The sequence below is a fragment of the Phocoena sinus genome, chromosome 7 (genome assembly GCF_008692025.1).
Source record: "Phocoena sinus isolate mPhoSin1 chromosome 7, mPhoSin1.pri, whole genome shotgun sequence".
NCBI lineage: Eukaryota > Metazoa > Chordata > Mammalia > Artiodactyla > Phocoenidae > Phocoena > Phocoena sinus.
The window spans coordinates 58,596,264-58,618,664 of NC_045769.1; the positions used below are offsets into that span (position 1 = coordinate 58,596,264).

The window sequence follows — 22,401 nt, forward strand, 5'->3', positions numbered from 1 at the left end:
CAGGTAGCAATAACTGCTATGGAGAAATATAAGGTTAGGCAAGGGATCCAGGAAGGCCTCTCTTAAGAAGTGACTTGAGCAAAGACTTGAATGAAGTGGAGGTTAAGCCATAAACATAAGGTGTTCCAAACTAAAGGAATGAAAAGTGCAGTTCTATCAGGGGAATATGGTTGGCATGTTGCAGGAATAACAAAGAGGCTGGCGTGCATAAAGCAGATGATCTAGGAGTTGCTTGTCTTTTTATCCATTTGTAGACTCTTTGTACTTACCAAAAGTAAATGTGTGGTTATGTTACCGACTAGATGCAGTTAAATTCAGTTGTTTCATTTACTTTCAATTTGTAGGGATTAAAATTTTTTTTACTTCTATAAATGGTTTGCATGGTTCCAAATTCAAATCCAGAAAGCAAAGCATATTCAAAGAGGTTTAGCTTCTATTCTTGTTCTAATCTATTCCTTCCACCATAGGTAACCATCGATGAACCTTCTATTTTTTAAACACAGGAAATGCATTTGTAATTCTCTCCCTTTCTTAGATGCATTCACATCCCTCCCCACCTGTGAGGGAAATGGTAGCAAATTATTAAAACATGGAATACGTGATAAATTTGAGTGTCATCCTTGCACAGGTGCCATGTTAGTCTTCTCTGTATCATTATAATTTTGGTATATGCACTGCTGAAGCAAGCAATAAGTTAGATTTTACATGGGTAAGAGTTCAGAAGCTGGACACTGCCTGGAAAGAGATGGCTTCAGTAGGTGCCACCATGGAGAGCCTAACATAGCCAGGAGACACCAAGAAGGTACGAGGTGCCGGCAGAGAGAGTAAGTTGCCGAAGGATGGACCAAAGGCATTGAGAAAAGAAGTGAAAGGTTGACCACAGACAGACCTTGCCTACCTCACAACCCAGCCCAGGGCCTATTATGCTTCAGCTGATGTCCCATTCCTGCCAATACTCTATTGTATCATATAATAGGTCAATAAAGGGCTTTATTGTTTTGTTTTTTAATGAATTCTTTAGGCACATGAGAATATACACACAGAATCCTTCTTAGGCACAGAAAAAATGTTTGTTTGAACAAATTCATGCCACAAAGCAAAAATACGTTCCTCAAGTTCTCTAAGTTTGAATTTTGCAGTATGAGCAAGACAAAGAAATTCTAGAGGTCATTTCAATTTTTCCCAACAGCCTAAAATTTTAGTTAAAAGAGAATAATAAAGTTTCTGCAAATTACTTCGAATATACTAAGTACCCTATTTATTACTGAGCAAACTTTACTGAGTGACTACTATGTTTAATACTCTACATTAGGTGCTGTGGAAGACATAAATACAAATTAGACCTAATCCCTGCCCTTGAGAATCTTACCATCTGTGCTAGTTAGTAATTTATGACTTCTCCACTAGAAATCCATCTTTCTATGCCTTGTTTCTATTCTACAACTGGACCCAATAGGCATTTCTGCTATGACAACTGGCAAAATGTTAGGCTTCGCCAATAGAGGGCACTGGAAAGACACTGTGAGGCCAGAAGAGGAGGAAGGACTTTCCTTTCTTCTTCAGGTGGATTGGCTTGCAGCAGAGGCCTGGTTTGTGTTCACCTCGGCAATCCTCATGGTTCACTTGTGGCCCGTGCCTTCAGCAAGTTTCTTCACCACAAGTGAACTTCAAGTTCCTGTGACAGCCATGTCCTCTCCTCTAAATTTCTAAGTTTTTCGTTACTATTCACTCTTCCTCAGCCAAAGGTAGTAGCTATTCCTATAGTTCCTATGGTTTATCTCTAGGCTTTCTATCCTGTGCCATTGATCTATATTTCCGTTTTTGTGCCAATACCATACTGTCTTGATTACTGTAGCTTTGTAATATAGTCTGAAGTCTGGGAGTCTGATTCCCCCAGCTTTGTTTTTCTTTCTCAAGATTGCTTTGGCTATTCATGGTCTTTTGTGTTTCCATACAAATTGTGAAATTTTTTGTTCTAGTTCTGTGAAAAATGCCATTGGTAGTTTGATAGGGATTGCATTGAATCTGTAGATTGCTTTGGGTAGTATAGTCATTTTCACAATGTTGATTCTTCCAATCCAAGTACATGGTATATCTCTCCATCTGTTTGTGTCGTCTTTAATTTCTTTCATCAGTGTCTTACAGTTTTCTGCATACAGGTCTTTTGTCTCCTTAGGTAGGTTTATTCCTAGATATTTTATTCTTTTTGTTGCAGTGGCAAATGGGAGTATTTCCTTAATTTCTCTTTCAGATTTTTCATCATTAGTGTATAGGAATGCAAGAGATTTCTGTGCGTTAATTTTGTATCCTGCTACTTTACCAAATTCATTGACTAGCTCTAGTAGTTTTCTGGTAGCAACTTTAGGATTCTCTATGTATAGTATCATGTCATCTGCAAACAGTGACAGCTTTACTTCTTCTTTTCCAATTTGGATTCCTTTTTCTTCTCTGATTGCTGTGGCTAGGACTTCCAAAACTATGTTGAATAATAGTGGTGAGAGTGGACATCCTTGTCTTGTTCCTGATCTTAGAGGAAATGCTTTCAGTTTTTCACCATTGAGGATGATGTTTGCTGTGGATTTGTCGTATATTGCCTTTATTATGTTGAGGTAGGTTCCCTCTATGCCCACTTTCTGGAGAGTTTTTATCATAAATCGGTGTTGAATTTTGTTGAAAGCTATTTCTGCATCTATTGAGATGATCATATGGTTTTTATTCTTCAGTTTGTTAATATGGTGTATCACATTGATTGACTTGCATATATTGAAGAATCCTTGCATTCCTGAGATAAACCCCACTTGATCATGGTGTATGATCCTTTTAAGGTGCTGTTGGATTCTGTTTGCTAGTATTTTGTTGAGGATTTTTGCATCTATGTTCATCAGTGATATTGGCCTGTAGTTTTCTTTTTTTGTGACATCTTTGTCTGGCTTTGGTATGGGACATTCCATCTTATCTTCTCAGACTGGGATTTATATCACTGGCCTCTTTGGTCCTCAGGCCTTCAGATTCCAATTGAATTTTACCACCAGCTTTCCTGAGTCTCCAGCTTGGAGACATCAGCTCATGGGACTTCTCAGCTTCTATAACCACATAAGCCCATTCCTCATGGTTATCCTGTCAGTCTGTCTGTCTCTCTCTCTATATATAAACAATAGTGCTCTGTACTACTCAGGGTTCTCCACAGAAGCAGAACCTGTAGGATCCTACTGAGGGAGGTCAGTTTTTCTTCCAGCTGGTTCTGTTTCTCTGGAGAACTCTGACTAATACAGAGCATTATTGTTTATTCTACTTTAAGCATCACAGGACATCTTACCACATACTTCAGGCAAGAACTGAGTACTTGAGAAAATACACTAATAATTTCTCTTTGAACTGCACGTATGCATTATCTCTTTTATGGGCTAAAGATTGAACCTGGGGACTTCCCTGGTGGTCCAGTGGTTAAGAATCCGCCTTCCAATGCAGGGGATATGGGTTTAATCCCAGGTCCGGGAAGATCCCACATGTCACGGGGCAACTAAGCCCACACGCCTCAATTAGAGAGCCAGCACGCTGCAACTGGAGAGAAGCCTGCGTGCTGCAACGAAGATCTCGCGTGCTGCAACTAAGACCTGACACAGCCAAAAATAAAAAGTAATTAATTTTTAAAAAGAGATTGAAACTAAAATGATTAGCTCGTGTGTGATTTTGAAGCATTTTTCTGTGAAGTTAGATCAGTGACAAACTCTTATTCACTCTTCAAATTTTAGTTCTGAGGGCTTCTCCCCAGGATTACTGCTAGGTGATACTGCACCTTTGTGCCAACTAGAAAAAGAAGTGATCCTCTGGGTCCATGTTGTACCAGGGCTGTAGACCAAGTGGGTAGGATTTCAGTCCCCAGCCATCCCATCATCTGGGCACACTAGATATTTATTCTTTTATGTTGACTTGTATCACCTCTGATAGCCACTTGTTAGAACTATTAAGTCAGATTTACAGAATTCAAGGACTTAACAGAAGTCCAGAAAGAGCCATTTTTCTGAGATATTTCTGTATTCATCTGAAGTCCAAAGTTACCAAAAACAGGTGTTAAAGTTGGGTCAGTTTTGAAAAAACTCAGACTTTCTTTAGTCCCTGGCTCTACATGAAAAAACATTTACAATCCCTTAATTCTCCCAACCATGGGGCTGGGATTGAAAAACCGACCTGCTTCACTTTACCAAGAGGCAATTTTGTGCCCAAGTCACGAAGCTCTTAGATCTATTCATTTGCTTATTCCTTTGTCCCAGTAGGTCAGGCCCACTTTCACCCAAAAGATTATTCCAGACTCTGGAACCTTTTCCAGATTCCTTTAAAGAAATGTATTTTCACTTTGCTGGGAACCCTAACTGCTTCTGCCAAGCAGAGAATGAACCGTTTCCCCACATTGAGTCCCATTTCACAGAGGAGAATGACCAGGAAGGGAGCTCCTCTATGAAAGGGACCTAGGAACTGATAAAAGGCCAAATCTCATCAACTGAAAGACAAAGTCCCACTATCCTCCGACCAGCCTAGATCAAAGGCGAAACAACTTGTTCGGTTCTCTCTGCCTGGGCTGGTCTTTATTTCTTCTTCTTGTCTCTCCGCCACCCTCTGCTCCTCAGTCCGTCTCCGGGCGGCTGTCGCTGCCTTTCCCGACTGGTTACCAATAAAGTTGTTACACGGTGACCTTGAGCGTCTTCCCAGCTGTACCCGATTCCCCGCCTTCTGCATCCGGGTGCCGCGGCGCGGATAAGAGCCGGACCGCGCCTGCGCATCCAGCCCCATTCCTTCGACCTCTGCTGACTCGGCCGCTGCCACCTCCCGGGAAGGTAAGCGTAGGGTGCGGGAGCCGGACGTGGCCGAGGTGGAGCCGCGCCCAGGAGGGACCCATTCATTCTGCTGTCGCCTCGCTTGGCGCGGGACCCGAGCTGACCGCGTGCACGGGAGCCCGCGGGACCTGGGTGGAAGGACGGGCCCTCGGAGGGCACTTGACCTTAAGCCTCTTTGCCTCCGCAGAGAGGAAGCGGGAGAGGAGCCCTAGTCGTTTGTCACCCAAGTCCTCCAGCCGCGCCGCCCCGAAGAGTGCAAGATGTTCGCCTGCGCCAAGCTCGCCTGCACCCCAGCTCTGGTGCGTAGCCCAGGCTGGGCCGGGGGCTCGAGGCCCCGACCACTTGGCCTGGGCGTCCACGTTGTTGAACGGGTCACCTCGGGGCAGGACACACCGCCCTCTCGGGACAGCTTTCCCTAGCCCCATAACCTCTGTGTCCTTTTCTCCCTTTCCTCCTCTTCCTGGGGCTTCTCATTCCGCTCCTCCCCTCCACTCGCGGGGTGGAGAAACGCCGAAGGCCTAGCTGTCAGGCCCAGCTCGGTGTAGGTCAAACCCTTCTTGCCCCTCGTTCCGGAGCGGCCCCCCACCCCACCTCCTCCGACACCCTGTTGGATCGCGGCCTCGCGACGGTTGGGGTGCAGTGGAGGGTGGAGGGGGCCCCTGAGGCCTAGCGTCGCGGCTGCACTCTCACTTGCTGATCTGTAGGTCAGTCTCGCTGCTGCAGAGGGAGGGACTTTCCTCACCCTGTGTGGGCGGAGGCGGCTGGTGCAGGACCCGAAAATCTCCCCTCCTGCTTCTGGGATGTTATTTCCAAAACCATTTTGGACACTTGATGAAGTGAAGATCTCGGGGGTTTGTCTTAGAGAATCAGGTCTTGGTTCTGAAGGGGTTTTCTGTGACCTTAATTTAGTGGACACTCAAGGGCGGAGAAGGTGGACTGGAACGTGTCCTTATGGTCAGAGTATTTCAACTATTGTTCTTCCACTGATGTGGAATTGCTTAAGCTGCTTTTTAATTCTATGATTAATCGACATATAAGAATATCCTAGAAATAGCGGGAGCTCATGTTAACTAATGGGCTATTTAAAATGACACGCTGTTTATAGTGCTGTTGTACCTACTTGTTGATCCACTTAAACTTAACCAAAGAATGTGAGGTCTTTATTGCTGGTTTTCTGATCTGAATTGTGGTGCTACAATAATTAAAATTTTAAAAGCAATACTTATTCTTTTTAACTAATTGTTCTTAGAAGTTTTGTTCAGGATATCACAAATACATTATGAAGCAAGCTTTAAAATTGCGTTAACAATTTTATTAAAATTGCTTTGTGCCTTGAAAAATGACCAAACAGACAAGATAAGAATCAATAGAGGAAAGTCATAATTCTTCTTACTCATTTTTGCAGCTTGCCTTTTTAGAATTCATTGGTGCAAGAAGGGTCATTGAAGTTTTATCTGTATTTTTACTTAATACATGGAATCTTTTTTCATTAACAGATCCGAGCTGGATCCAGAGTTGCATACAGACCAATTTCTGCATCAGTGTTATCTCGACCAGAGGCTAGGACTGGAGAGGTAAATGTAGTAATAATAAAAATTAAGTAACACTACCAAATAAGCCTTATGGTTTCGATTAAAGTGAAGGGGAAAAACCTCATTAATGAGTGGTCTGAGAGGGTCCTTTCCACCCTTTCATCCAAAAAATTTGCAGAGAATGAGCCAATGAAAGAAACTTCTGTATCCAAAACTTATCCACCTGAATTGGCTAAGAAACATAGTCAGTATATATACTTAAGTATATGGTTTTGAGTTGCCTGTATTTAAGATTATGATAGCAACAGTTACTGAACAGCTACTCTATTAAAAAGCATATGCAGGGCTTCCCTGGTGGCGCAGTGGTTAAGAATCTGCCTGCCAATGCAGGGGTTATGGGTTCGAGCCGTGGTCCAGGAAGATCCCACATGCCGTGGAGCAACTAAGCCCGTACATCACAACTACTGAGCCTGTGCTCTAGAGCCCGCGAGCCATAACTACTGAGCCCACATGCCACAACTACTGAAGCCTGCGCACCTAGAGCCCGTGCTCTGCAACAAGAGAAGCCACTGCAATGAGAAGCCCGCTCACTGCAACGAAGAGTAGCCCCTGCTCGCCACAACTAGAGAAAGCCCAAGTGCAGCAGTGAAGACCCAATGCAGCCAAAAATTAATTAATTTATTTAAAATAAAAGCATATGCACGTACACCGTTTCTTAATTTTCAAAAACCTTATGCAGTGTGATATTGCTGTTCCTATTCTGCAAGATGGGAATTATTCTAAGCCCCAGATTTTTCTGTTGTGCCACACCACCTATTCAAACTCAGCTACAAAAATAGAGAAGTGGTTATCATTTTGACAGTACGGTAATTAAAATAGCTAACTGTGATTGCTGATTTGACCTTTGCCTTTATTTCCTGTTCTCTAGAGCTCTACGGTATTTAATGGGGCCCAGAATGGTGTGTCTCAGTTAATCCAAAGGGAGTTCCAGACCAGTGCAGTCAGCAGAGACATTGATACTGCAGCCAAATTTATAGGTGCAGGTGCTGCAACAGTAGGAGTGGCTGGTTCTGGTGCTGGTATTGGCACAGTCTTCGGCAGCCTCATCATTGGTTACGCCAGGTAATTCCTGTTGCCGAATAAACTAGTTTAAAAACATGCTTGAAATAATTGGAAACTTAGGAAACTAGTGAAATCATCATAGCTACTTTGTATTAAGTGCCTGTCTGTGTCTTGCATTATATTTTGAGGTCTTTGCATGCAGTTATCTCACTGCTCCCAACACGCCTTGGAGAAACACTGGTTTACCTGTGAAGGACTAGAGACACAGAGGTTATACGGCTTGCCCAAAGTCAAAGCCAGTGTCAGAAAATAAATTTTAACTCACTTTGACTTCAGAGTCTGCACTCTTTAATTTTTAAGTTGTAGTGGGAATATAATTAAGAGAGCTTATGCTTTAAAAACATCAGCTTCCGTTTTATTATTTAAGACCTTATTTTTAAACTAATAAATCTTAAAAAGTATAGAACAAACTTTCACGGGGATAAGAAGAATGTCAGAATCCCTCAAAATGGATGAAGACTAACCACTTACATTGATATAGAGAGACAGTGCCTCCCTTTCCCCATATGATTAGGAATGAGGAGAAAGGAATGTCAAAGGCAGAACCAAAAGAGAACTAGGCAAAACACTGTTCCGGTCCTTTCCAATTTACAAAGATCCTCACGCTCGTAATCTGGTTCTTTAACATTTACCAACCATGTTAAAATACAAATTATATTTCAAAGTAACAATGATATGTGTTGTCTCTTTTAGAAACCCTTCGCTGAAACAGCAGCTGTTCTCATATGCTATCCTGGGATTTGCCTTGTCTGAAGCTATGGGTCTCTTTTGTTTGATGGTTGCTTTCTTGATTTTGTTTGCCATGTAACAGAAATTACTGCTTGAAATGTTGGCATTCATGTTAATTACGGATGTAATTCTGTGTATCTTACTGTAACTCCAAAAACTGTAGCATTGGTGTCATGAAAATGTACGTTATTTCCAAAGTCATTAAAGATGAAAACTTTAATTTTTGCTGTGATTTGTACTTACCTAATTTAAGTTTAGATCATCACAAAGAAGAACATGTATTCAGGCAGAGGCTGTACAAGTCAGAGGAAACTACTGCAGTTGCCCTGGTGATGGAAAAGATCCTAATGTAATTTTTATGGGAATTCTTTTATATAGTGTTCTGAACATTGTAAATTATAGGGCTTTTGTTTATTCATGTAAAGGGGAAATGTTTGAGTGGTTTGAGCTTCTATGAAATATGATTAATTAAATCAAGATATTAATTGCTCAAGATGGTTTTGTGTTTTTAAGGGCTAATAACGTGAATTACAATACTTGGAAGCAGAATCACCTTCCAGGACTAACCTGGCTGGTCTTAACACAGCTGGATCTAAAAATAAATCACGTCGGGTTTTTAGGAATTGAAGCCTTATTAAATGGGTGTTGGGATTAGGGAGGTGATTTTTACTTTTCAGTAGGTCTCACGTTAGGTAGTTGTGTGTCTATAGTGAATCTTACCTGTCTTCTAAAAAGAAACTCAATCTAACTAGCAGCTAGTTTCTTGCTTAAACAAGGCTCTCATTAAAAACCAAATATCAAAAAGTAAACTGAATTTAAATTTAAAGCCAAAAGTTGCTAAAGCATTGCTCATCTTTGATACCAACAAATGTTTATAATAGGAGTCTTGAGAATGACAATTGGTTCAATAGTATTCTGTTTCTAATACTGCGTGTTGCTTATTGGTCAAATTTTGCCTATTAAAATGAAAAAAGGGGTGCTACTATAGGAAGACTGAGCTTTCCCCCTAGCAAATATATTGTACCATTACATTATTTGTCATCACAGTTTCAGGGTTTCTATAAAAGGTTAGGCTGACAGTTGGAAAGCTTCATTTTATTCCTTTAATCCCTTCTGCCTAATTTGATTTCAGTTAAGAGCCGTCAGCTACAAGGGTTTGTCAAAGTGCAGTGGGAAGACCCATCTCCATCAGAATCACCTAGGATGTCTAAAGTACAAATCCCTACGCTCCAGACCTACTGAATTAGAGTCTTTGGCCTTGAAACTCAGCCATCTGCATTTTTAAAAAGGTTTCTCAGGTAATTTTTGAGCACATTATTTGAGGATCACTAACTTATCTGTATCCTTCCCACTCTCTATAAAGTGTCAAAAACACTAAAGAGCTAGAGCTACTACCACTTTCTGGTTGGTTAATCACCTAGTCTATGTTACATAATTTCCTGGAACCTTCACCTTTTTCTTAAATAGTACTACTCAGTATTTGAATTTAGCAATGTAAAGAAGTATTACATGTATTATATGACCTAGCAATTCCATAGCTTGGTATATACCCAAAAGAATTATAGGCATTCAACAAAAACTATATACAGATGTTCATAGCAGCACTATTCACAATAGCTAAAAGGTAGAGACAACCAAATTGATGTTTGGATAAACTGATGATAAAATGTGGTATATCCATATAATGGAATATTATTCAGCCATAGAAAAGAATGAGGTACTGATGAGCGTTACAACATGAGTGAACCTTGAAAACATGAAAGTGAAAGTGCTTTCACTTGGCTAAGTGAAAGAAGCCAAGCACAATAGGCTGAATATTTACATGAAATATTCAGAGTACACAAATCTGTAGAGACAGGGGAATTCCTTGGTGGTCCAGTGGTTAGGACTCTGCGCTCTCACCACCGAGAACCCAGGTTCAATCCCTGGTTGGGAAACTAAAATCCCACAAGCTGCACAGTGCCACCAAAAACCAAAAAGTCCATAGAGACAGTAGATTAGTGGTTACTAAAGGCTAGTGGGAGTAGAGATTGGGAAGTAACTGCTTAATAGGTGTGGGAGGTCCTTTTGGGGTAACCGGTGTTCTGGTGATGGTTGTACAACATTATGAATGTACTGAATGCCACTGAATTGTACACTTTAAAATGGTTAAAAGAAAATACATATCTTACTACAATTTACAAAGAAGTACTGTACAATTAACACAAAGTCCACAGTGTAAAATCATGAAATTTTTTAAGTCTAGGGAAATACTTAGATTAACCAGTCCTCTGGTAGAAGTTCATTTTAGGCCAAACAAACAAAAAACCTGCTCTTACTGCTGGTTTGGTGTTTAAAGAGGCCTGAAACATTGATTCTGGAACAGGTTTCTTATAAGACATGCCCTTAGCTGAGGAAATCCCCTGAGAATGAAAAGGAAATTGTGCTGTGGCTGCCTGGCTTCCAAGGTACTGAGGAAAAAAAAATTCTTTAGAAAATCAGTATAACTTAGAAGTATAACCACAGGCGATCTTACCTTACTTGGAGTAACAAGTTTCTGACATTGAAAGTACATCACTAGAATACATCTATTTGACAGCAGAAATGTTTATTGTATGCCATTTTTGCAGCAAGTACTACCAGCCTTATAAGCAAATATTAAAGGTGTATGCTTTTCACTAACTTCTTAGTTTCTGAACAGAGGCCAATAAAGATATTTTTGCATTGAAGACCAAATGAGTTTTTCATGTTGATAAGTTTGGCCTGTTTAAAAACTCCAAGAGACAAGAGCACCCAAGAGTGGTAGAGTGCTAATTCATCTATTTATTTAGAATACCTAAAGGTATTTCAGATTTCCAGGCATACTTCTTATTTGGTAACATGTTGTTACCTTTCTTCATTGCAGGAATGTGGTATTTTTAATGCCTTTGGGATTAACCCAAAATACAGATTTGAGTATGTTTGAACTAAAGAAAAACTTGTCATCTAGCCCCAAACACTAGACATGTATGGAAATAGCTAAAACTCAAAGTAGAATGGTGAGTTCCAGAAGAGTGGCAGGAAGTACTAAGATGTTCAGGGGAGTAGAAAGAGTTTTCTAACAATGGAATCACATGAAGAAGAGTTATTTTTCTACAAATTAATATAAACCTTGAACTGGTGGAATGAAGAAAGGCCAGAATAAGAGGGTATCTTAGCTAGTGAAAGCATGTGGTAAGGTTCGGGAGAAGCAACCTGGGTATGGAAGGGAAATAGTGTAAGATAAGGCTGCAAAGGTAAACTGGGGCCAAATTATGTAATTTGTCAGATGTAAAAGTGTGGGTTTTATTCATTTGACCACAGCCAGCCATTGAAGGTCCAGAGCCAAGGAAGTTTAATACAAGAACAGTGTAGGATAGACCGGAGCCAGGAATGGTCAGTGGTTGCTATAGTAGCTTTGGTGAGAGGCAACGAGGGTCCAGTCTAGGATGGCGGCAATGAGTATTTTTTTTAAAAGAGTCTACAAAAGTTGTATCAGTAGGATTTGATGGGAACCAGTTGGAGGAGGAGAGGGTATGTGCATCAAATAAGTGCCATTCCCTATCCTAGGGACTTCGTATACTATGTCATTTAACTTTTATGACAACCATGCAAAATTGGGATTGGTTTCCAAGATGTAGAGTAAAAAGGCTCAGAGGAGTTAAACAGTTCCCCAAATTACATAGCCATTAAGGGGCAAAGTCAGGATCCAAATTCAGGTCGTCTTTGATTCCAAAGTCCATGCTTTGATTTTTAGTATGATTATCTTAGGGATGACAAGGAAAAAGTTGATTTGGGGGAAGTTGGTATGTTGTGTTTTTTTTGTTATAGAATTCTAATACAAGATTGAAGCATACTCCTGAAGAGAGACTTGTGGGCTTGAAAAGGGGAAGGGTATGGTATATGATATGGAGTACATGTGAATAAAAGAAGTGCAGAGCTGGAGTAAGGACAGTGACCACTTGTGCCCAAGGGAAGTCATGGACTCAGAAAAGACCTGAGAAGACCTTATGTTTATACATCAGGTTGATCCTTGGCACAGAGACAGCCTACAACAATAAATAAAAATAATAAAAAGCGCAAATCTTGGGGAAGGAGGAGAATCTGATTTCCAGAGATCCCACATTATTAGATTCAAATGTCCAGTTTTCAACAAAAAATATCACAAAATATTCAAAGAAACAGGAAAGTGTGGTTCGTTAAAAGGAAAAAAAGATCAACAGAATATGCCCCTGAAAAAGACCTGATGGCAGATCTACTAGGCAAAAACTTTTAAACAACTGTCTTAAAGATGATCATAGAACTAAAGGAAGATGTGGAGAAAGTCAAAAAAAGAAAAGTATGAACTTTCTGATTTCAAAACTTACAAAAACTACAGTAATCAAAGCTGTGTGGTGCTGGCATAAAGATAGACATAATAGACCAATGGAATAGAATAGAGAGCCCAGAAATAAACCCTTGCATATATGGCCAAATAATATTTTTACTCGTCTTATTTTTTGGTATAGGATAGTTGATTTACAATATTGTGTTAGTTTCAGGTGTACGGCAAAGTGATTCAATTATTTTTTTCAGATTATATTCCATTATAGGTTATTATAAGGTATTGAATATAATTCCATGTGCTATACAGTAAATCCTTGTTGCTTATCAGTTTTAGTTTTATGTTCAGTAATTTGTATCTGTTAATCCCATACTCCTAATTTGTCCCTTCTTCCCTCCCTCTCCCCTTTGGTAACCATAAGTTTGTTTTCTGTGTGAGTCTGTTTCTGTTTTGTATGTAGATTCATTTGTATTGTTTTTTAGATTCCACATATAGGTGATATCATATAGCATTTGTCTTTCTCTGTCTGACTTCACTACGTATAATATTCTCTAGGTCCATCAATGTTGCTACAAAAGGCAATATTTCATGCTTTTTTATGGCTGAGTAATATTTTTTTGTAAAATAATTTTTGACAAAAATGCTAAGACCATTCAATGGAGAAAGGACAGTCTTTTCAGCAAATGATACTGGGAAAACTGGCTATCCACATGCAAAAGAAAAAAGCTGGACCCTTATTTAACACTATACAAAAGTTAACTCAAAGTGGATTAAAGACTTAAATGTAAGACCTAAAATTATAAAACCCTTGGAAGAAAACAGGGCAGAGTTTGCAGGACATTGGATTTGGCAATGATTTCTTGAATATGACACCAAAGGCACAGGCAACAAAAGAAAAAAATAGATAAATTGGACATCATGAAAATTTTTAAAAATTTGTGCAATAAGAAAACCATCAACAGAGTAAAAAGGCAATCCACAGAATGGGAGAAAATATTTGTCATATATCTGATAAGGGATTAATATCCAGACATATAGAGTACTCCTGAAACTCAACAACAACAAAAAAACCCAATTTAAAAATGACCAAAGGACTTGAATAGACATTTCTCCAAAAAAAAGATAGTCAAATGGCTAACAAGCACATGAAAAGATGCTCAACATCTCTAATCAATTGGGAAATGCAAATCAAAACTACAATGAGATACCACCAAGCACCCACTAGAATAGCTACTATCAAAGAAAAATGGAAGATAACAAATGTTGGCATTGATATGGAGAAAATGGAACCCCTGTGCACAGTAAGTAGGAATGTAAAATGGTATGGCTGCTGTAGAAAACAGTATGGTGTTCCTCAAAAAATTAGAAATAGAATTACCATATGACCCAGCAATTGCACTTCTGGGTATATACTCAAAAGAATCGAAAGCAAGGTCTTGAAGAGATACTTGTACGCCCATAGTCATAGCAATGTTGTTCACAGTAGCTAAAATGGCACCCCCAGTGTCATCGATGGATGAATGGATAAACAAAATGTGGTATATACATACAGTGGAATATTTTTCAGCCTTAAAAAGAAGGAAATTCTGACACATGCTACACTGCGGATGAACCCTGAGAACATTATGCTAAGTGAAATAAGCCTGTCACAAAAAGACAAACACCATATGTTTTCACTTATATGAGGTACTTAGAGTAGTCAAAATCATGGAGACAAAAGGTAGAATTGTGGTCGCTAGGGGCTGAGGTGGGGGAAATGAGGGGGACGGGCAGCTATAGTTTAATGGGTATAGAGTTTTAGTTTACTAGATGAGAAGAGTTATGGAGATGGATGGTGGTGATGGTTGTACAACATTATGAATATATTTATAATATGACTGAAATGTACACTTAAAATGGTTAAGATGGTAAATTTTGTGTGTATTTTATCAAAATTTTTTTAAAAGAGGGGGGATCAAGGGCTCAGAGGTTGCAATAAGGTTGAAGATCCATTTCAGTAAGCACCAAAAATTAGACAAATTTTTTAAATTTCAGAGTTCAGATCTTAGAAGTAAGGTAGGTCCAAGGAATGACCAAATTTTGTGGTCAAGTTGTTAAGCGGCTAAAGTTGGGTAGAAATTAATGTCCTTGAAGTTAAGTTTAAGGAAAGATTGTAGAGAAATGAGAAATAACATTTAATAACCAAATAAACTATCTCATGCTTCTACTGCAAGTTTTAAAGTCTGTTTGATAGGCTTCCCTGGTGGCGCGGTGGTTAAGAGTCTCCCTGCTGATGCAGGGGACACAGGTTCATGCCCTGGTCCAGGAAGATCCCACATGCCATGGAGCGGCTGGGCCCGTGAGCCATGGCCACTGAGCCTGCGCGTCCGGAGCCTGTGCTCTGCAACGGGAGAGGCCACAACAGTGAGAGTCCCGCGTACCGTAAAATTGTGTTTGATAATTTTAGCCAATATGGTTTGTTTTGCATGTTAAGTAAGGAAAAGTTTGTATTGTTGCCGTACTATCCTCTGCAAAGCCTTTTAAAATATTTCTACACATGAAATTATAAATGAGTTGTTGAATTCTCTACATGCTGAGCATATATAAATTGCATAATTTCATGCTGTCGCTAATGAAATGGACTTAAGATTCTAACACATAGTTCATCAATTACTTGCCCAATCCTTTACATTATTAGGGGGAAAAATTATTTTTTTTTCAGATCTAATACCCTTCTCCTCTGCCTCAACAAACATAGCAACATTATGCCTTAGTTTGCTTTGCTGGTTGACAAGTAGTAGTGAAAATTGTCATAATACAGGATTTATAAAAAACGATAGCATCTTTTAAATAGTTTTTAAAAAAGTATTGGTAGATAGCATGCATTTATTTATACTTCTCTCTTTCCTCCACCTATCCCTATCCTACACTTCCCTCACACACACACACACACACACACACACACACACACGCAAGCTTACTTGTGCATTCTGTAGGTTTTCTGGTGATGTGTATATCATAATTTACTACAGCATTGCTACTCAAAGTGATGTCCATGGATCAGCACCATTGGCATCACCTGGGAGCTTGTTAGAACTATAGGTTCTGTAGCCTCGCATCAGATCTTTTGAATCAGAATCTGAATTTTAACAAGGAACCCAGGTGATCTGTATATACATAAAATTCAAAGTTTACAGTGCTTCTCAAAGAAGTACTACCAGAATACTATGATTCCCGGCATGTCATGACTCAGACTCCTTATCTTTCAAAAAGCTGTCAACTGGTTCATTGGAAGACTTGTTTCCTCCTCCCTATTGCAATGTACTGCTAATCCAGTGATTCTTAAAGTGTGGTCTGAGAATTCTGAGGGCCCCAAGAGCCTTTCAGGGAGTTCATGAGGTCCTCCCTTTTCCATTTACATAGTTCTGTGAGGCTAGATTTTCATCATACACTTCAACCAAAACATATTGCAGCAGATCAAATGCAGAAGCAGATACAATAATGCAACTATCTTCTACTAAGCCATGACATAACGATTTGCAAACATGAAAACAATGTCATTCTTCTATTTTTGTTTTAGAAAATATAATTATTTTTCCCCAAAGTGTTACTTATGTTAAGATGTTGTTATCAGGTGTAGGGTCCCAAAGTCAAAAAGTTTGAGAACCACTGGTCTAATCTGTCAGTGAGAAAACAGGCTGCAATACACATCTCACTTACAAATCAATAGAAATGTCAATTTTGTAAATTGTCTCCCTAGGTCATATCCTTTCGGCTATCAATCTGTTGATAATCTCTAAAAATTGGCACAAGTTCTTGGCAAGAATCTGTACTTCTTTCTCCCAAATGATTTAAGTACTCTATCTCCTCTTATATGTTTTGTAACTTAGAGCTTCTTTCTCAAAGGAGCTTAAATTTTTTTTTTTTTTTTTTTTTTTTTATGCGTTACGCGGGCCTCTCACTGCTGTGGCCTCTCCCGTTGCGGAGGACAGGCTCCGGACGCGCAGGCTCAGCGGCCATGGCTCACGGGCCCAGCCGCTCCGCGGCATGTGGGATCCTCCCAGACCGGGGCACGAACCCGTGTCCCCCGCATCGGTAGGCGGACTCTCAACCACTGCGCCACCAGGGAAGCCCAGGAGCTTAAATTTTGAAGAGAGAGGGCTTCCCTGGTGGCGCAGTGGTTGAGAGTCCGCCCGCCGATGCAGGGGACACGGGTTCGTGTCCCGGTCCGGGAAGATCCCACATGCCGCGGAGCGGCTGGGCCCGTGAGCCATGGCCGCTGAGCCTGCGCATCCGGAGCCTGTGCTCTGCAACGGGAGAGGCCACAACAGTGAGAGGCCCGCGTACCGCAAAAAAAAAAAAAAAAAGGCTATCTACTTTGAAATGCCATAACATTTATAACTCATTTGTGCACATTTTAGTGAATATATTCTAGACCGAGCAATCTGTGATCTGTCAGTCACACATTTTGTCCATCACCATGTTCATCATCAGTAATCTGAACTGCTGAGGTTTTAATAATCAGTGCTACACTACACTAACACTACTACAATGTTACTAATGTTATGTAGAGATGGTACTTTTAACTGGAGACATAAACAGTGTCAATTTGGCTTCTTTCAGGTCTCTTGAGTAATGAAATTAGTTTTAAAAGAGGAGTGAGTTGGCTCACATACATGTATAGAGGCCAGAAACCAGCTAAAAGGTCCAGTGCCATTACAATGTCACTTTTATGGCAGGTACCATTATTGAACTGTAGGTTCATTAACTCTCAAATACTATGCCCCACAATCTAACAACAATTTCAGTTTCATTTGAGTTTGGAGATAATGTTTGAGTGCAGTTAATGTTCATATGTAAACTTAATACATAATTTTGCTATAGACTAGAAATCATCACTTAGTAAGTGGAAAACAAGGCCCCGGAAAAAACGTGCTTTTTAAATAAATAATTAATGCAAATTTTCGCAGGGTCCCCATCATACTTTTCAAGGGTGCTAGGGTGTATTTATTGAACAATCAATATCCCTACCTTTAACAGTCGAAACATTTAAGTTGTAAAGAGAATCATAGAACAACATTAAGAAATATTTTCAGCACTTCTCTTTGTTTGTAGGAATGTATCTGTGTCAACTGAAGAGCAATAAATACGGTCTTTTTTGTCCTTTATGTTAATCAAATGATTAGCTCCCCCGCCCCGCCTTCTTTTTAAACAGCTACTTTCAAAGCTTGACAGTTATTTCCTAGGCATTGCATCGGCCTATAAGCAGTAGGACAGTATTATGGAAAGAGTGCTATTTCTACGCCGTATTAATTTGGTGTCCTTTGGTCCTCTCAAGTGTTAATACGGAGTTGTTGATGTTTTAAAGGTTTGGAATTATCTCTACTAAAATTGATATATTTTTATCTATAACTGCTAAGTAAAGGAAAATTGATAAAATAGGATACACCATAATATGGAGGATTTTCCTCTTGCACTATTTTAAGTTAGGGAGATATAGTGGAAGGCACTGTATTTCCTTTTAGTAAGTTACTTAGAACATAATTATATGCTAACATCATACACTGTACTGGGCGCTAAGAGCCAGAGGAATCAGTTCCAGCTACAGCTTAGTAAAATTCGAACAAACGCCATTCATGGTAAAGGCTTATTTCATTTATTTCGAAACTGACATCTTGCTTCCCCGTTTCAGGCGCGTAGAGGGCTTAGGGGGTAATTTCCAGCAAACTCCGCGTCTTCTAAACCGAAGCTGTCCTTCTCAGGCTTCAGTGCGGCCGGAAGGTGAGTTTCGGTGCGAACCTACCTACGCTTTACACTCCTCCCTACCAAAGGCCGGGAAATGACAGCAACGGAAATACCAGGTTTCCGGAGCTGGGCTCAGAGGATTCCTCCTGCTTTCTCTCCCGCCACCGGCAGCCTTCCCAGAGTTCACCTTTCCTGCCTGCACACCATCAACCTCCTCACGCGACCTCAACATCCACCTGCTCCAGCGCCCTACACTCGCGCCCACCTCCAGCCGGCTGCCAATCACAGCCTTCCGCAGCTCCCGGGTACAGAGACGCCACTCTTCTAACTCCCTGGTCCCGCCCCCTCCAGAACTGCTTCCCGCCCTTCGGGTTCTGTATCCAATAACCAGCGCCCGAGTATTCTTTGGTTCCCGCCCCCTTCCTTAAGCCTGACTGAACCATCTGATCCGGAGGCGCTCTGTCAGAAGGAAGGCAAGAAGGGGCGTGTGCGTGGAGAGGAGGGGCGCGAGAAGAAAGGAGGGATGTCGGGAGGGGGGCGGAGAGAAGGGTTGTCAGTCAGATCTCGCGAGAGAGGACGGAAGCCTGTGGGAGCCCGTGGCCTTTAAAGTGCGGTTCAGTCCTTTCCTCCAGGGGTGGTTTGTAAACACCGCTGAGCTCGGGTCTCCCCAGCGACCGAAAGAAGCATGAACTAGTGACCTGGAAAGGTGAGTAGTGATGAGGAGAGGGCCGCAGGACTGGAGACTGTAGGGATACAGAGAAAGAAGGCACTAACATGGCGACGTCGCTCACCATAGTCCCCACCCCCCGCTTCCCATCACCTCGGGCGCTCCTGCCAGTGCCTAGCCCTCGGGGCGGCTGTGGCTGTGCTGCAGCTTTAGCGGCCCGCGCGGCGTCGGCTTCGGGAGCCCGGCCGAACAGGCCGGACCGTTAGGTAACTGGCATTTGTTGTTCCGGCCCCTCCCCGCTCGCGCGCTTTCCTGACGAGGAGGAAAAAGGAATAACGGCTCCTCTTAGACCCCTCCCCCTGCTGTATCGTTCCCTTGTCTGGTCAGTTTGGAGATCCCTGGGGCACACGTCGGATTTGCCGAGGGTGCAAGGAGAGCCCCCTTCAGTCCTTGGGTTGAACAGGAAGAGGGCCGGCTCTGGTCTCCCCACTCAGTGGTTGGGAACTGTATGTGATGGTGGCGAGGGGGAGGATCAGGAGGCGCGGCAGAAAACAGGGTCAGGGTCTCTGGCTGCGGTGGGAGCTGATGGAACAAATGGTATGCAGAACCTGGGAGCTGGAAGTCTCGGCCTTTTCTGTCCTTTCTGCCCCTTCACACTCCCGCCACCCCCCACTTTTTCAGATGGGGCGGGGCTGAGGTGCGGGTGCAGATTGATTCTGGTATTTTACCCCCCCCCTTTTTTTTTTTTTTTTAACCTTCCTGGGTGGACTGCAAACGTTCTGTAGGGAAATCACCTGTGCTTTTTTTAAATTGATATCCCGGGGACCAGGGCCGAGAGTGTGTTTTCTGTGTTCGCTGGTTGAACTGACGCTAGAAGGAGGCAGAGGACGGAAGAGATGGGGACTATTTTTGTGCCTTTAAGTGGTATAAAATTGTCTTTGTTTAATGAAGAGTTTTAAAACTGGTCAGGCCAAGAGCAAAACTATTGTGAATATGATGGAGTGAAAGGGGTTACTCCTGATGGACCTTAGGCCTGTTGACTAATCTGTAAATTATTATGTGAAAGTTACAATTTCTTAGGAATTTAAAATTTTGGAGATAGTAACTAAATAAATTTAATGTGAATATTTGAAATCAGAACAAAAACTGTTCCTCTGAGCATGTTTTTTGTCCTATCTGAAGAAATTTATAACCACTGTCAGTAATAGTTTTTCTAGGCATAATCGGAAAGCCTATATGCTTGGTCTGTTGTACGAAAACTGTGAAGGTGAGAAGCTTGTTAAAGAGTCATCCCAGTAGGGTTAAGTGCCCTGAAAGACAAATGCAATAGCAATGATATTTTGTAATTAAATTTAAATTTGTTACAGTGACTTGAAAAATCCACTGTAAACACTGTTTTCAAAACTGTAGGAACATCGTTGTAAAGTGTGTTCAAAAATAGAGATGCCCTTCTTCAGATCAAGAAACAAAAAAGTTCATGGGTCTTTAAGGTCATTGATAATTGAATCCTAATCTTTGTAAAATAGTTTGTAAGAATATTCCAGATTTACAGTGCTGTGTATGCTGCTTTCCTAAGACATGTTTGATCTTGTTCTGAGAGAATGCTCCTGCCATTAAGTTTTTAATTATTTAAACTATAATATTGTGGTAATTTAGAACATAGGTGTTTGTTTTTTATTGGTTTGTTTATTTATTTATTTTTGGCTGCGTTGGGTCTTCCTTGCTGCACGCGGGCTTTCTCTAGTTGCTGGAGAGAGCGGGCGCTACTCTTCTTCGCGGGGCACGGGCTTCTCATTGAAGTGGCTTCACTTGTTGCGGAGCACGGGCTCTAGGTGCGCGGGCTTCAGTAGTTGTGGCACGTGGGCTCAGTAGTTGTGACACATGGAATTAGTTGCTCCCCGGCATGTGAGATCTTCTCAGACCAGGGCTTGAACCCGTGTCCCGTGCATTGGCAGGCAGATTCTTAACCACTGTGCCACCAGCGAAGTTCCTAAAATTGCCTCAATTTTAAAGGTCCAACAGGAAAATAACTTTCAGTTTCTGCCTGTTTTAACATTGAATTAAGCGTCTCTGTGCATAGATCTTTTATTTTGAATTATTTCTGTAGATACCAATCTCAAATGAGATTCTAGGTCAAAGGATATAAATGTTTCTACAGTTGCCAAATTTTTGCCTCCCCAAAGAGTTGAGCAAGTTTACACTGTCATCAGAATGTTACTGCATCAACTTTGTCATAATTTTACCAACTTTGGAGTTGCACTTATTAAAAAAAGTAGGATTACTTAGCTAGGAATTATTATTATTATTTTTTGCGCGGTACGCGGGCCTCTCACCGTTGTGGCCTCTCCTGTTGCGGAGCACAGGCTCCGGATGCGCAGGCTCAGCGGCCATGGCTCACGGGCCCAGCCGCTCCGCGGCATGTGGGATCCTCCTGGACCCAGGCACGAACCCGCGTCCCCTGCATCGGCAGGCGGACTCTCAACCACTGCGCCACCCGGGAAGCCCAGGAATTATTAATGTAAGTGACGTTATTTAGAAGTTTTATTTAGTTGACTATATCAGTCTGTAGTTATTTGTCTGCCAGTGATCTGTGTGCTGGGACAGATATGTGTATTTCATATTTTCTGTCATTTCACTGATTTTATTTCTCTTAAAGATTACTGAAACTTTTGACATCCAAGTAGCAATAATCCTTAAATTTTCTGCAGTTTTACATAGTTTACACATTGGATGTCTTATGCTAGTTTGTTTTAATATAAGAGCTTCTTTCTGAACTATACATTTGTGAATTATTAAACTTCATAGTGACATTCCATATAGGTAACCCTTCAAATAAGGAATGTGTATGTTACAGCCAAATTGCCTGTTTTTGTTTCCTCAGTATTATCTTCTGGGTCATTGTAAGTATATAATCAATGTCGTAGGGTAGTTACTAATCAGGTTGTCATGAGTCTACCACTTATTATCTGGGTCACCTTGGGCAAATCATATAACTTCTCTGTGCCTCAGTTTCCTTATCTTTAAAGATAATACTTAACTCATAGTCTTGTTGTGAACATTCAAATATTTAACGTATATACAATGCTTGAAACAGTGTCAGGAACTTAATGAGTACTCAGTATATGGTATGGTAATTATAATTGTTAAAGTTCATTCAAAAATAATAATAATCCATCACAACCCCAACAGGCATGCATGTGGTGTGGCTTGAAGACAGTACAGCAGTCATCTATTTGGTAGCTTTGGCAATAATGTTGAGTCTTCCCTAGGAACTTACAATTTGTGGTGGAACTTATAATACTACCTCAGAATTTTCATAAATCCATGTGAGAGAATAGCTTGTAGTTTTTGTTCCATATACATCCGTTCTTCCCAAGTGAGACTTTTTCTATATAAAACTCGTGGAGTATAGCATATCCACATTTTGAGATGGTAAAGTCATGATACTGTGATTTGCATGCATTCCAGTTGTCA

General features: G+C 41.0%; 2 protein-coding genes and 1 non-coding gene across 12 annotated transcripts in view; 2 read left to right on the forward strand and 1 right to left on the reverse strand.

The window, feature by feature from the left end:
- Positions 1 to 583: 583 nt before the first annotated feature.
- LOC116757272 lies at positions 584 to 688 on the reverse strand. The gene has a single exon (XR_004350918.1). It is a non-coding gene; the product is annotated as a U6 spliceosomal RNA (small nuclear RNA).
- Positions 689 to 2,454: 1,766 nt separating this feature from the next.
- On the forward strand, positions 2,455 to 8,705 carry ATP5MC3 (ATP synthase membrane subunit c locus 3). Of its 2 annotated transcripts, XM_032638439.1 has the most exons (5): positions 4,734 to 4,832; positions 5,020 to 5,131; positions 6,329 to 6,406; positions 7,293 to 7,486; positions 8,180 to 8,705. In XM_032638439.1, exons 2-5 carry the CDS (start codon positions 5,093 to 5,095, stop codon positions 8,292 to 8,294), a joined length of 426 nt encoding a protein of 141 aa, XP_032494330.1. In that variant the 5' UTR covers positions 4,734 to 4,832; positions 5,020 to 5,092; the 3' UTR covers positions 8,295 to 8,705. The 2 variants fall into 2 exon arrangements, with proteins under 2 accessions (XP_032494331.1, XP_032494330.1); XM_032638440.1 differs by having other exon boundaries at positions 2,455 to 5,131.
- Positions 8,706 to 18,793: 10,088 nt separating this feature from the next.
- The window catches only part of ATF2 (activating transcription factor 2), an 80,632-nt gene continuing 77,024 nt past the window's right edge, over positions 18,794 to 22,401 (forward strand). For 4 of the 9 annotated variants that reach the window (XM_032637391.1, XM_032637394.1, XM_032637390.1 and 1 more), the window contains exon 1: positions 18,798 to 18,966. The gene's annotated coding sequence lies outside the window, so the exon portion shown is untranslated. Of the gene's footprint in view, positions 18,967 to 22,401 lie in introns of all 9 variants that reach the window. The other 5 variants (XM_032637388.1, XM_032637392.1, XR_004350720.1 and 2 more) reach the window with 3 other exon arrangements.